Source organism: Gorilla gorilla, chromosome X (genome assembly GCF_029281585.2).
Source record: "Gorilla gorilla gorilla isolate KB3781 chromosome X, NHGRI_mGorGor1-v2.1_pri, whole genome shotgun sequence".
NCBI classification, from domain to species: Eukaryota; Metazoa; Chordata; class Mammalia; order Primates; family Hominidae; genus Gorilla; species Gorilla gorilla.
This window is the reverse complement of record NC_073247.2, coordinates 160,587,482-160,602,371: the sequence shown is the minus strand read 5'-3', so window position 1 is coordinate 160,602,371 and position 14,890 is coordinate 160,587,482. Positions and strand designations below refer to the sequence as shown.

The 14,890-nt window shown below is 41.9% G+C and overlaps 1 protein-coding gene across 10 annotated transcripts in view; it reads right to left on the bottom strand.

Annotated features, from left to right (window-relative positions):
- Positions 1–14,890, bottom strand: part of AFF2 (ALF transcription elongation factor 2) — a 489,532-nt gene that overhangs the window by 23,299 nt on the left and 451,343 nt on the right. For all 10 annotated transcript variants that reach the window (XM_055375542.2, XM_055375547.2, XM_004064980.5 and 7 more), the window contains 5 exons: positions 13,479–14,489; positions 11,634–11,755; positions 7,161–7,383; positions 3,017–3,306; positions 2,398–2,461 (listed from right to left, as the gene is read on the bottom strand). In XM_055375542.2, the coding sequence (XP_055231517.1) occupies positions 2,398–2,461; positions 3,017–3,306; positions 7,161–7,383; positions 11,634–11,755; positions 13,479–14,489 (1,710 nt within the window). The remainder of the gene's footprint in view (positions 1–2,397; positions 2,462–3,016; positions 3,307–7,160; positions 7,384–11,633; positions 11,756–13,478; positions 14,490–14,890) is intronic.

Sequence of the window (14,890 nt, the reverse complement as noted above, 5' to 3'; positions counted from 1 at the left end):
GGCTCTCCCATTTGGAAATTGTTCTTAGATCCTGATTTCTGAAAGTGACTTTTCATTCACAACCCAATAGCTGGAGAGATCTGTAAAGATCACCTAGCCTAAACTCCTTCTTCCCTAGGAGTAGCTGATGTCCAGACAGAAAATTACATGAGCATAGTGCCAATTAATAGCCAAGTTATGCCCCCCACCCCTGGGACTGTTTCCCCATCCATAAAATGAGTGGCTTAAACTATAAGGGTGCTTCCCAGGCTAATATACGCATAAGCCTAGCAAAAATATCATTCCTCTAAGTGTTCCTCAACCTTTTTTTTCAATATCACCCCCCACCACCACCAAGGAATTTTTAAGATACAGTCAGCCCTCTGTATCCGTGGGTTCTGCATCCATGGATTTAACCAATCTTAAATCAAAAATATTCAGAAAAAAATGAATGGTTCCATTTGCACTGAACATATACAGACTTTTTCTTGTCATCATTCCCTAAACAATTCAGTATAACAACTCTTAACATAGCATTGCATTGTATTAGATATTATAAGTGATCTAGAGATGATTTAATGTATATTAGAGGATGTGAACAGGTTATATGCAAATGGCCATTTTATATCAGAGATTTGAGCATCTGAGGATTTTGGTGTCCGAGGGTGTCCTGGAACCAATCTTCTATGGATACAGAGGGATCACTGTATTTTTTCACGTACCCCCAATGAAATTTTAATACAAGAAATATACTTATTCTCTCTTTATGCCCTGTGGCCCTTTGGAGGGTCACACCCCATTGCAATAACTAAGACCTTTTCACCCCATCTCCAAAACCAATTTTTGCCCCCATAGGGGCAGCATCTCCCCAATTGGGAATGCATATTCTAAAAGGATTAGGCCAAATGTGATGCCTTGAAAGACATACATATAAACACAACCTCGGAATGTAGAGTGATGTTAGTTCATAATCATATGTATATATGTCTGTGGTACCGATTTTTCTCAGTTCTTCAAACATTTCATTTACATGGTCTCCTATGTATATCCCAGTCTTCATCAGCTCATGTAACAGCTTGTCAATGGAACATGCGTATGCTCCCTAACCCCAATTTTGACAGAGGGCAAACCCTAGGAGCACTTGAGTGCTCTGTAGTGCCACAGAATTGAGGACATTTAGAGAAAACCTTTGGTCTTTGAGGCAGCAGCATTACCATCCAGTGCCTTTCAAATCTCTCATCACCTATACAATGGTCACAGGCACTGTTGTCCTGGCATCTCCAATGGAGCTAGCACCCAGCCTGCCTTGTCATTTTTGTCTGCAGGAGCAGGGGAAAATTGCTTCTAAGGAACAATTTACACCACAGAAAGGTCACCTGCAGACATGAAGCAATTTGTACCACAGTGGGGAAATGACAGAAAGTAGGGAAAAGGCAGATGTAAGGACCATGGACAGTTGATGTTGGCTACACACTAGTCATGGTATTTCATCACAGCATTCCCAGTATCAAACACCACTGGGACAACTAAGTCCTAGCAGGACACAATGCAATGTTTGAGGATGCTATTTTTTAACCCAATGGGGTTTAGTCAAAGTGAGAAGCCTGAATTTAGGGCCTTCCCTAGGACAGTGGTTCTCAAATATCTGCACTTGGGAATCTCCTGGGGAGCTTTAATACTCATTCCTGGGTCCCAGTCCCAGAAATTCTTATTTCATTGGTCTGGGATATGGGCTAGGCATCAGAGTTATTCTAAAGCTTTCAATGTGATGTGTGGTTGAGACCCACTGTTAGGAGCCTCAACCAAATCAAACAATTCAAAATGTTGAGCTTATGACTGATCTAGGTGGCTAAAAGCCTTGGAGGCAGCTGGGCAAAGTATCTTGAGAAATCCAGATGACAGCATTTCTGTTCTCTGCTTGGGGCCCCAGCCTAACTGTGGGGCTCACTCTGAAAACATGTCATCAAATGCAGCAAGGAGCTGAGTTTTTCCTCAGGCCTAGTTTTCCCAAAGCCAATTTTTGAGGCCATTTAGACAGCTCTAAACAACTCTCACATTCCCACACGAGTTCTGGCTTACTGGACCAAAAAAGCACATCATTTCCAGGGAAGTTTCATAAGTCATTCCAAATTCACTTGAAAGATAATGACAGTGGTATATGCCGTTGAGCTTCTGAAGTTGGGGTAAGGGGAAGAACAGTGGGAAAACAAATGACATGATAACCAAGCCCTGAGAACTTTGGGAATTACAGAACTAAGTAATTCACTAGTTCAAATCTCCCTATGTCAGGGCAGCAATGTGTTGACAGGCAGGTGTGGGCTGTGATACTGAAAATTTGTTTGGAAAAGTGCTTTCTTTGTTTTCCTTTGAAACATAAATCCTTAATAGGAACAAAGCAATGAGAAAAAGGACACCTACCAGTGCATCAGCTTTGTGCTTCAGCTTCTTAGCTTCTTGCATGTAATAATCAGCATTGTGAACCCTAAATAAACAAAACAAGCTCTTTCAGAAACCAATGCTTCATCTTTTCAGTAAAAGACTGAATCATCGAACCTTTTCTGCTATAAATTTATTCCCATATAATGCCTTGAAAAAGGCAGACTAATGCTGTCATTCATATCATAACCAACCTTGAAATAATACTGTAAATGAAATCTGAAGTACATAATGGCCCATTAGGATAAATAACCACATGCTCCAACCCCAACCATTACAGTTGTCCAAATAGATCAAACAAAACCTAGCTATATCTGTATATCTGTGTGTTGGTTATATGTGAGGACATGGATAGGAAAGGACAGAACAACCTGCCTTTGGAACAGTAACAATGCTGCTTAATTAAAATGGGCCAAAAACATTTCTTGGTGGGGACAGAGTGGTGAGTGTGTATGCAGGGGGTGGGGTGGACTTTTAAGGGTATAGGATTTGATGCTGAGGTCTTATCTGGGGTGACACATGCATAGCACTAGAAAAGCCATGCTACCCCCACCCCCCATTCACTACTCCAAACTGTCCATGATAATCTGGAACAACATACGAGTCATCAAAAGTGAGCTTGGGTCTCCGGACATTAGTGCTGCTGCTGGATAGAAGGGGCAGAGCCGCCCAGGACGTCATCTCCAGGTGACTGCTATCCATGAGGCCAGTAGTGATGGTAGAGGTGATGGTGGAAATGGTAGTGGTAGTAGTTGTGGTGGTGGCCGTGGCGGTGGCAGTAGCTGTGACAGTGGTGGTGACAATGGCAGTAGCAGTGACAGTAGCAGTGGCAATAGCAGTATTGGTGACAGTGATGGTGGCAGAGGATGCCTTTTTTGGAGTGTCTCCCTCCTGGGAAAAAGGAGGACAAACAGTTTCCATTAGGTCCAGCTTTTTAAAACACCTTGTCATAAATGCTTTGAATGTCAAGCACGTTACGAAAGAAGGCAAAAAAAAAAAAAAAAAAAAAAGAAACAAAGAAAACAATGCACGCAGCTTGAGGATAAATAGGTGACCCTGGATATTTTATGAACGCCATGAATCACCAGCTTTTGTTCTATTATGACACCAAACATCAAGCTAATTGGGTGCTGCAATTACATAGCTCCACCATCCCATTAAGACAGCCACAGCAAAGGTCTAAATCCAGTGGTAAATGTGAGGGGAAAGGGAAGGAAGAATATAGAGAGGAGAGAGGAGGAGGGAGGAAGGAAGAGATGCATGGACAAAGAGAGGGAGAGATAGAGATATTAAATAAATTCCTTGACCCCGATGTGGGTATTTTTGATAAGGGAACCAACCCAGAAGCTTTCTCTAGGGTAAGTAACGTCCTCAGGTCACTCTGCAAAATACCAGATACAGTCCAGCAAAATACCAGGAAATTGTACTCTAATCATCCCTGCCCTGGCTGAACTGAGGTTGAAGCAGCCCTTTTGTTCATGTGAGGCGCTTGATTGGTTTCTAGCTAAGTGAAATGTGAGTGTGTCTCCATTTTGTTTTGCAATCTTAGGATGGTGAAGCCTCATTTCTACCAGGTCCAAAATCAAATGGGTAAGATACTTACAAGGGCTTTGCTTTGAACTGTCATTGCTATAGAGAGGATGGAGAAAGGAGGTGGTAAGATCTGTAATTATGTGACAGTGTGGTATCACAAGACTACCTGCCATGTTCAAGTGGCCGACTCTGCCCTCCCGCCCCCAGCAACTGTGGGACTCTCCTGGCTGTTCTCTGTCTGACCATACTTCCCATGGTGCCTCCTCTTCCTTCTGCTCTTCTGAATTGGTATCTCTCTAAGGTTGGTGTTCCCCAAAGTTCACTCCGCAGTTCTCTTCTTTCTTGATATGATCTGTCAATCTTGTGTGTTGTTGGCACTGATTGAACAGTAAGTAGGTAACACCCAAATGGAAACCTCAATCTTACCCAATCTCCAAAGCTCCAGCCTACAGTGACCATCTTAGGACAATTCTACCAACATGGCCATTAGCACCTCAAATTTTTGGCAAACCAAATCACTAATCAAACCAGTTTCCTCTTTCTGTTAATGGCAGGATGGTCTTCCCTGTCATCAAAGCTGAATTTCTCCGTGTCAATAAAGAGTTTCCAAACTGACTTTGGCACAGTTACACAGGGAACTGCAGTAGTATCTGGGCTAGTGGCACTGAAACTGGCAAGGTAGAGACTCCCCACCTTTCCTTCCATCTGAGCTGCTCTGCTTTAATCAGCTTTATATATTGAAGGTCTGTAAATTACTTCATTTTGAAAAATGATAATGCTCCTAGAACTCTTCTTGAAAACCATTCCTCTATTTCATCTTTAATTTTTCTCCCTCAACATTACCAGTTAATTGCAGTTAATTACTCCTATTAATTGTATCTCCCCAACATCTCTCGAATTTGTCCCTTTCTCCCTCAAAGCCTCAAAATGCAGGCCCTCATGGCTTCTCACTGAGACTAACAAAGAGTCTCCTGGCTGGACTCCCAGCCCTTGAGCTAGCTTCTCCCTCCACCCTCAATCTGCTGTCTGCTAGCTTGAGCTTCCTGAACAAAGTTCCTAGCATCTCCCTGCTCTGCACTCAAATGCAAACTCAAGGCTGAAGCTCCTTTGCTGGCATTGAAGGCCCTACCTGATTTGGCTGCAGCTTTCTGCCCAATCTCTGACTGTTCCCTTCCATGAACCTTAGTTTCAACTGAACTGAACATGTCCCCGCTTTTTTCACTTTCCTGATTTGATACATGTGAAGTTTTAGATTTCAAAAAGCCTTCCATTCATTTGTTTCTCTTTTTACCACCTGGTGATAATTTATTCAACTTATTATTTTTATTGCATTTTGAAATTTTCATAATTGTGGTAAAACACACATATAATAAAATGTACCATCTTAACCATTCTTAAGTGTACAGTTCAGTCATGTTAAGTACATTCACATTGTTGTGAATCCCCAGAACTCTTTTCATCTTGCAAAACGGAAACTCTGTACCCATTAAACAGTGTCTCCCCATTTACCCTTTGCCTTAGGCTCTTGCAACCCCCATTCTACTGTCTGTCTCTATGAATTTAACTACTCCAGGGACCTCATGTCAACGGAATCACATGGTTTTGGCCTTTGGTGTCTGGCTTATTTCACTTAGCATAATGTCTTAAAGGTTCATCCATGTTGCATCATATGACAGGATTTCCTTCCTTTTCCATTGTGTGGATAGACCACATTTTCTTCATCCACTTCCCTTCATTTTTAAACCCTACTCATCTGTTAAGGATCAACTCAGGAAACACCTCCTCCACCAGGAAAACTACCTTATGCCTACAGCCAGAAGTACTTTAATCCTCCTTGGACCATTCAGAGACCTGTCTCTATCCCTGCCCTAAGACACCAATCACCAGCTATTTTATATTCTAGTCCTTTGAGCACATGTCTCATTGCTCACTTTAGACTGAGAGTTCTTTGAGCACTGGAGCCATCTCTGATTTACGATACTGTCCCTTCACCCCACAGCCCAGTGCCCTCAGTGTTTGCTGAGTGCATGCATGCACGTATGCACGAACACTTGCCATAGTCAACAGGGTCACTTTAAAGATAAAAGCCAAATGTGAAATGTATTTCTTATATTTCTGTGGATCTTTTACACTTCATCCTGGACCTTCTGAATACAAAATAATTATTACCACCTGGATCTCACTGATATAAATGTGCTGAGAACCTATGCATCTACAAATTGTTATGATGGATACGAAGAAAATGAAGATTTTTTTTCAACCCAAACATTTTAAAGGAAACAGAGCCGTAAAAAACTTGTAAGCCAGCTTCGTGTCTCCACTGCCACAGCCCGATTGGCCTAGACCAAACAGTTAGGCCAGCCCAAGACAGTGTCATTTGTCTCTATGGCCAAGATATGTGGCAAGAACCCTGAAACATTACATCCACCACCCACGACATTTATGTCAGTCCTGGCACATCTGACTGGAAATGGATGAATTCAGCCATGATCATGTAAGTTACATAAAAGTGTCATCTCTCCACACTCACTCACCCGTTGAGTCAATAAACAGGACTTCATGCCTAAATGGAATAGAGAAGACTCTGCGAGCACAAAATTGCAAACATTTTTGGAGCTAGAAGAAGCTTTATAGATCATCTAGTCAAATCCCCTCATTTTATTATCTCAGAGATGTTTCATGATTGGCCCAGAGTCATAGAGCAAATTTGTTGCAGTGCTAGCACTATACAAGTTAAGAGTTAAGTGTCTTAATCACAGGCTAAGGCTTGTGATTCATTAATAGAAAGAATGTAAATCATTAATAGAAAGAATGGCCCAAGAAGAGGTACTGGTTGCTCACTGCTATCAGAGAAGCCTAGTGATTTCCCTAAGAAGGATGATATATTTCTAGGAGCAAATATTAATATATTTATCATGTTTCCCCAGTAGATTTTAGCCCTTGTGGAAATGACTTTGCAGATTCTTTTAAGCATTATCATTGTCATAATAACATCTGTATCATTTATAATCCCTAATGATTTGTGACAATATACTAGGCACTATACAAAAAGAAATAATGGAAAGTTTGTGTATTTGTATACACAGGCCTCTCATATTTCTTCTCTGCATCTTCCTCCCTTCCTCCTGCAACATCCCCAGATGATCAAGTTAGATGAGCTGGGTTAACTTGTTTCTACCTGACAATTATAATATTTCTTCCAAGATGCTTACATTTACCGATATCCCTTTGAAAGTAGCACAGAATTTGCCTTCAGTTCTCTTAGGTTTGGTAGATGTGATTTGTCCAGTCATGGCGATGTTTTTGTCTTGACCAAAGGGACCATTATTGCCACTGGCATTTCTGCGGCGTGGAGGGTCCTCTGGCAGTGGGGAAAGTGGAGGAGGAAATAGTTTTTCTTCCTTTCTTCTATTTGCTCTCCTGGATGAATTATTTCTGTGGAAAACAAGAAGTGTAGGGTGTCATAAAGTCTTCTCTCTCTTTATTCTGATTTTCCCCATGATGCTAGTACTGTAAGCTGAAGTCATATTTTAATTGCTGTCCCTCTACCTATGGTGAAGAGCATATCTAAAAATGCATATAGACATAGATATAGATATCTCTATAGATATAGATATCTCTCCATATAAATATAGATATATGCATACATATGTATCCAAGAATAAACTCATGTCTTTGCAGCAGAACTCCATGACAAATGTAAATGCCTAATGGAGTGTGCTACAGTAGGATATTTTCAACTTTTCAAGATTGCTGTTAATTAGATTTTTATGGAAAATACAATGAAGACTTTAATCCCATCATTTTTCAGGATGGTTCCTACTTATTTTGCCCTAGGACTTAACTGCACAATCATGCAATAAATGGCACAATAAAGAATCAGTGGCAGAATATTTTCTTAAGAAATATTATGCTTACGCATTACTTAGAAATAAATAATGCACTAAATAGTATTGCGACATACATTGCAAATTGTATATACAGAATGTTCTACTCCAACGCCAAGCATAATGAGCCTCTGACCTTAAATTGTTATACTGAAGTACTGATGTACTCCACTTCACAAAACTCCATTTAAAAATATTATTTTGTCATATTCACACTAGACATCTGCAATTTTAAAAGTACTCCCGTGCTTTCAAACTGATTTATCTGCCCATTAAATGGGCACCACCAAATAGTCTGAGACTTCAAATAAAACAGAACAACTGAAACCTTATGCTAGCTGCTTAACACGGTAATTGGGTCATGGATTTTCATTTTAGTTACTGTCTTAGACTAATCAATGAAGATTACTTGAATTTTAATCTTTGCTTAGACAACTAATATTGCACTGTGCAGCTATTTACTTTTCATGATTATTGACTACAATTTTCAATAGCAAATTAAGTCAACAAGAATTTATGTTTTCCTCTTGGTCAATTTCAGTCAGTGTCTAGAAATATAGATTTACAATATCTCAAAGCAACAAATCAAAGATGAACAAGCATTCAAGTGGTCTGATTCCCTGAAATAGAAGTCAATGCAGACTCCTTGGCCCACTTCCACTGTGTTGCACAAAATTGCCAATTGTAATATGTGTCATCTTCTGCATCTTTTGTTTCATAAATGTGGCCCTATGTTACTTTTTGTTGTGTAGCGAAACTGAAAAAATGCAACTGTTTCTGTCATTACCTCAATTGATTAAAATTAATTAAAAATACTTTCCAATGGATTTTAAAAATTGCTTTGACATGTATAACCATTTTAAAATAGTAGTGATGCCTGATTAAAATGATGGTGAACATATGGATTAAGATTCTTGTCCATGAGGAAGCTCCACAAATAGCAGATCACATTAAGTGTAATAATTACAAAGGCACCAGGCCTTTTGGAATTTATATGTGTGGATGTCAAGCATTGATGTGGCATCTACAGGAGGTGAATGGTGGTTCATTAGCTGTAAATACTCCTCCACTACTTGAGCTGCCTGAGGAGAAACTGGGGACTGCAAGGGAAAGAGCTGCTTCTGAGAGGCAGTTAATTTGCCATTGGCAACTACAGTCATGCAATGCCTGCCTGTCTGCCACTAAAGCAACCAGCGGGGATTCAGTGCATTCTGTACAGTGAGCACCCATGACCTGGCCCCCTTTACATCTGCCTGGTCATGATCTGGAACCATGGGGTCTTTAAGGACTTCCTTGGTGAAAGACACCTAGGGAGCATTTTCTAGAGACCACTCAGTCATTGTTATGACTTACAACTAGAAAAGCAGCTTTTGTGTCTTTGGGTACCTCTTCCAATAGGCCAGAGTAGAACAGGAGACAAAAGAAGAGCATCACCACCTGCACTCAATTCCTCAGAGGGCCTGCTGAAGGTACCAGCTCTAAAGAAGAAGGGGAGGTCCAGGAGAGTCCTTCTGTTGAACTATGGGGAACTATAGCTGTCATAGTCTGGTGTGGAATCTTTGTTAGGTTTAGAATAGTCATTTAGAAAAGTGAATGTTGTCTCCCATTTTGTTTGAAAGGTTAATAAGGCACAAAGGTGCAAAGCTTGAGGAGAGGATTCCCAGGAGGAGACCCCTAAGAGGTCAGTCATTGCTTCATTCTTCTTCAACTCCAGAAAGTTTTCCAGAGAAAACTCATCTGTTTGATGGGCGTAAGAAACTAATTGAGGCTCTTTCTGAACGATAAAGGCTACAAGGGAAACACTGCTTTCCCACCTACTAGAAAAGCAGAGACATTGTAAACATAGTGGATTAAAGACACCATTTGGTGTAAGGAACATGGCTGTGCTGCAGCCAAGCAGGCATAGGGCAGCAGGCATAGGCTGAGGTAAACAGCCTAGATGACTCAGTGGATTGGGGCACAAGTGCACAGTCCCATGTCTTATATAATCATAGCCATGAAGACGTAACACAGAGAAGCTCACCACCTGGCTCTCAGCCACTATTGTTTGTGTAATGTATAAATGTAACACTCACCCTGTGAAGGAGCTGCTAAATAAAGCTATGTCTCATTTACCTGCTGTCTCTTGAGTGCTCTCCAAGCTCCCTGCTCCACATCCACACACTCCCCTCAGACCTCAGCTGGGGGTGGACCCCAACCCTGAGTGTGACATTTGGTAAGAACCAACTCAAATGACTAGACCTTTATGTAATACTTGGTCATCTCTCTTTTATAAGATGGGGAAGGCGACAGGCCACTGGGTCACCTAGAGAGTGTAGCAGTGGGGACCAAAGGCTGTGGCAAGGCTGGATGGCCCAAACTGGTCCAAGCCTGGAAACCGAGGGAACAATGCCACCACAGCTATGCCATTTTAGTCCTTCCTCCTTGCAAACAACGGAGGAGGGCTCTGGAATGACCACATCTTACCATCAGGGGAGCATGCCTCCTCACATGCCTGGTCTACCCTGAGGTGAAGGGGTCAGCTTGCTCCACTGGAAGGGTCTCTAGTTCTGAGAACTTCAATTATGTATGTGAAGGGATGTTTCAGAGCAAACTTATATCAGAGAATACTGATGAACCTCACCAATAACTACTGATCCTGGGGGCAGGGGGGCAGCCCAGGACCCAAATCTCCTTATTAGTTAAACCAGATATAGTGGTAATTGATCTTTTCTTTCCTTTCATCTCAAAACAACAAAGATCCAGACAAATGTAAGCTGATAACTTATTTCCGACATCTTATCTGTAGCAGATTGATGCCATATCCCTGATGTTAAACTGTAATCTGTGAAATCAATTGTTAGCTGCAGTTAGCCAGATTGCCTCTCTGCTCTGGGCTGCTAATAGGCTCCAAAACTGGCTTTGATGGAAGTAATCTCTAATGTTGAATGAATTTATGGCAATAATTACTCAGAATAGTTCAAGTAGCTGACATGATTGTTAGTTAAGTGATATTTATAAGACAGAAATAACTTGGTCACAATGCTTGGCAGAAACAGAAGGCAGGACTTCTTTGAAGAAGACTCAAGCTGTTTGAGTGAGGAGGTGCCAGGAGGCCTCCTGCTGGACTCTGGAACCTTCCACACACAGAGAGAAGGAAGAACAGGTGCCAGCTCCTTGGAATGACATGTTTGAGGAGGCCAGAGAGATGAGCTGTCTGGGAGTGGCCCTCCTCCTGGGACAGTTCTGTGTCAGGAAAAGACAGCATTTTTTTTTTTTTTCATTCCCTTGGCTTCTGTGGAGTTCCGGACATAGCTACTGGTCCTCAAGATTCATATCAATGTTAAGTAATGACATCAAAGAGGAAGCAGCTGCCTCGTTCTGTCAAGATCAAGGAGTTGCTTTTCCAGGGAAACTGAGTAATCACCATCAGAACTGAATGTTGGGTAGAGAAGCAGGTGATCTGGTTAAAGTGATGGGGTTCTCTTGATGCTTCTTGTTAATTTATTTACTTCCTTTTACCCTTCACTGAGTGCTAAAAGTTCGTTTTGACTAATTTTAGTGATAAATCTGAATTAGAGTAAAGAAATGTTGCTAAAAGCTCATGGAGTCACCCCAATTCTGGCAGCCTATGTTCTACCCCTTATCACACCCTTGTTAGACCAGTGGCCAGGGACAGCTGTCAGGCCTTGACTGAGAGACTCCTGTTTTTTACCTTAAAGTCTTCTGGGGCAAGATCCCCCAAACAGGTTCAATTAGGATTTCTTAGGAGTCTGAACAATCATACCAAGCCATCAGACAGGGCCAGGGCAAACTCACTCTCTAGTGTTGGGAGGCTTGTGGGGTGGGGCTGGTGAGATGCAAGGGGGGAGCAAGCAGATAGCTGTGGCCTCCTCCAGGCGCTGCTTCTTCTCAGGGATCTTCTCTGCAACCTCTGTTGGCTTTAACAGGGAAAAAAATACACAGAGCTTGAAATGCATGGCACCATTCAGACATCCATATTTTATACACTAAAAATGAGCAAGGTACATAGTTTGCTTTTATTTTAACTTCTAGATTAGGTAGGTGAGTTAAATGTGCACCTTTGATCAGACAGAAAAGCAATCAACCTTGCCTAGCCTAGTACTACAAAGAAGTTGGCATTTGAGAGAGTACAACTGTGTGATCTGAACCTCTGTGTAAAGACTGGGTGGCATGGGAATCTCACGACAAAAGTAAAGAGAATCTATTAATACAGTTTTTGGACATTTCTCCCATCAACAATGCCCCCACAAATGAGTAGTTTAGAAACTAACATTGTAACTTGAATGTGACATAAATCCTGTCCAAGCAGCATGGGGATCATGGCTGACATATAAAGGTTGCTTACACAATGAGCATCATGTAAGGAAATGAACGACGTTCAAAGCACACCTTTGGACTTTTGCATGTGCTGTTTTGAAGGTACACTGTCAACTGTGGTTGTACTGCTGTCATCACTAAATGTGGAGAATCAGTGGTAGGGCAAAGGCCTTTGACTTCTTGGTCCCTATTTTGGAATATAGGCTGAGTAGCCATTATCCAGAATAGTTGGGACCAGAAGTGTTTCAGACTTTGAATATTTTTGAATTTTGGAATATTTGCATTAAACTTACCAGTTGAGCATCTCAAATTCAAAAATCCAAAATCTGAAAATGCTCCAATGAACACTTATTTCTCCTGAGTGTCACGTCAGTGCTCAAAAAGTTTCAGATTTGGAGCATTTTGGATTTTGCATTTTTAGATTTGGGATGCTTAAACTGTACTCTCATTAGGTATGCAACTCAGAGAGAATATCCTCTGTTTTGGAACTTGTAAAGTCAAGCTAAATGATGACTGCCATCATTTTTGCATCATCCTAGTCAGTCGGATGGCCTGGCCACAGTGGGGGCTGCGGTTCAATGAGGAATCTTAAGTCTTTCCTGGAAAGGGACAGAATAAATGAAGAAAGGACTGGGAACCTCCTTTCTAGCCACTGTGGCAGCCTTAGAAATAAGATTACCTGAATATCATCATGAGATAACATCACTCTAAAAAAAGTACCCTGAGATGTGGAGATATGACAGAATGAGCGTACTGGATACCAAACCATTTCTCTAGACATAGTTCAAATGAAAAGGGCCACTCTGGATTTCACCTTATGAGTATACTTTATAGCCTTGGAATTCAGCTCTAACCTTCTGCAGGTAAGATTTTCCCAAGTCAAGCCTACCACATAGATCAGTGATCGCAGCAGGCTGGGAAGAACATGTGGTTGGTAGGACCCAGGAGACTTAGAGTATAACTGGGCTGTGGAGATGCTAATGTTTGTCCAGAGAAATTAAAAAGCCCTAGAAGATGCATTTGGACATTGAGGGCACTTGCGTGCCTTGCCTAAGTAAGGAGACTTTCTTCATATTTTTCTTTCCTACACATCATAAGCCCTCATATGCCATAATGGACACTCTTGCCACTGGCTACAGATCATTCCTAGTTTTTCCTCTCTGGTCATGTCAAATACTGCATTTCCCACAGAAAGCTTCATCACCTTTGCCAAAATCTGCAATGCACTGCCATTGGCTTCCTTGAAAATGAGGCTCAAGATCAAGTTAGACAACAAACAGACACTGCTCACAAGCACTTGGCAGGCCACTTTAGACAGCTTACCTTGTGCTTACGTTTGCCCTTAGGGGCTGGTTTCTCCACAGCTGTGACAGCTGTCTGACGCTTGGGTTTTGTGGCAGTCTCCTTGTGGTCTGGTTTGGCAGGTGCTGCATGGAGTGAGTTGTGGCCAGGTACTCTAGAGAGTAAGTCAAGGTCAATCTTCACCCAGAGGTTTTTCAGGTTCTCATGATCTCGCAGAGGGGACAGCATTTCAGTTTGCATGACAGGAATAGGTGAAAATGTTGGCTCTTCATTACTGATGGATAAGGTGTTGTTGCTGCCACTGCTACTCATTAAGGTGCTGAGGGTCAGGCTGGCACCACAGATTTCCTTGGATTTGGCAGTATTACCTCCAGAAATAATGCACGGAGGCAGGACTTTGATTTGTAGGGTCTCTTCCTGATCTGTGTTGGAGTCAGATGTAGATGAATCTGTTTCAATGAATTCCCGAGACTTTGGCACAATCTTGCCAGGCCCTCTGTACTTCTTCTTCTCGGGAGCCAAAGGGATGTTAGGTCTTGGTTCTTTCCTAGGGGCTGGTTTGTGGGCAGTGGCTTTGTTGCGGCCTCTTGGTGGGTCATGAAGCTCCACACTTTCTTTTTCTTTGGGAGTGCTGCTGGTAATATTTGGTTTGGGCCAGGTAAACTCGTCAATGCTGGTGTTCTTCTCAACTTTTTTGGGCTGTTTTTTCCCAATTGTCCTTTGAGACACTGTCTCACTAGTTGTTGACAACTTATGCTTCAAAGCCTTTGTTTCTGGAATTTTCTGAGTGGGCCGTGGACGGGCTTTCTCCCTAATGAGACTGAGGAGAGGCCTTTCTTTGGGTTCAGCTGGGACCTGACTGGCATTTGTCTTCACTTTCATCTGGACTTCCATTGGTTGGATGATTGGAGGAGGCAGAGAAATAGTCTCCATGGGTGTTTCATTTTGGCCACAAATAAAAGACTTGTTCTGGGATGTCACTTTGTTAAGCCATTTATCCAGTTGCCACTTGTTGGTTGAGGGTGGCTCAGGCTGCAGATTGAGAAACAGCAGCAAGAATGATTTTTACACTTGGGAAGGATTCAAGAGAACCCTGAGTACAGAGACTACTACTAAAAGCTTTGGATGTCAAGTGACTGTTCACACATATACAAATACACACACTCATACATACACACCTGCACATACCCACTATCCATAATATTCAAATGACCTAAATAGCCAGATATAAACCAGCTGCAGTCTACTTATTTAAGCTCATTTCGACTCCTTCTCTGAAAATATTCTCTACTTTGGCCAGGAAGAAAAGAATTATTCACAGAGAGATGTTCCAGTGGGTTGGCAGGGATGCCAATGAGGGAAACCTGTTTCCAAAATCCTTTGTGGGAATCATCACTCAACCTCTCACCAGGAGGCAAAGGTAATAGTCTCTG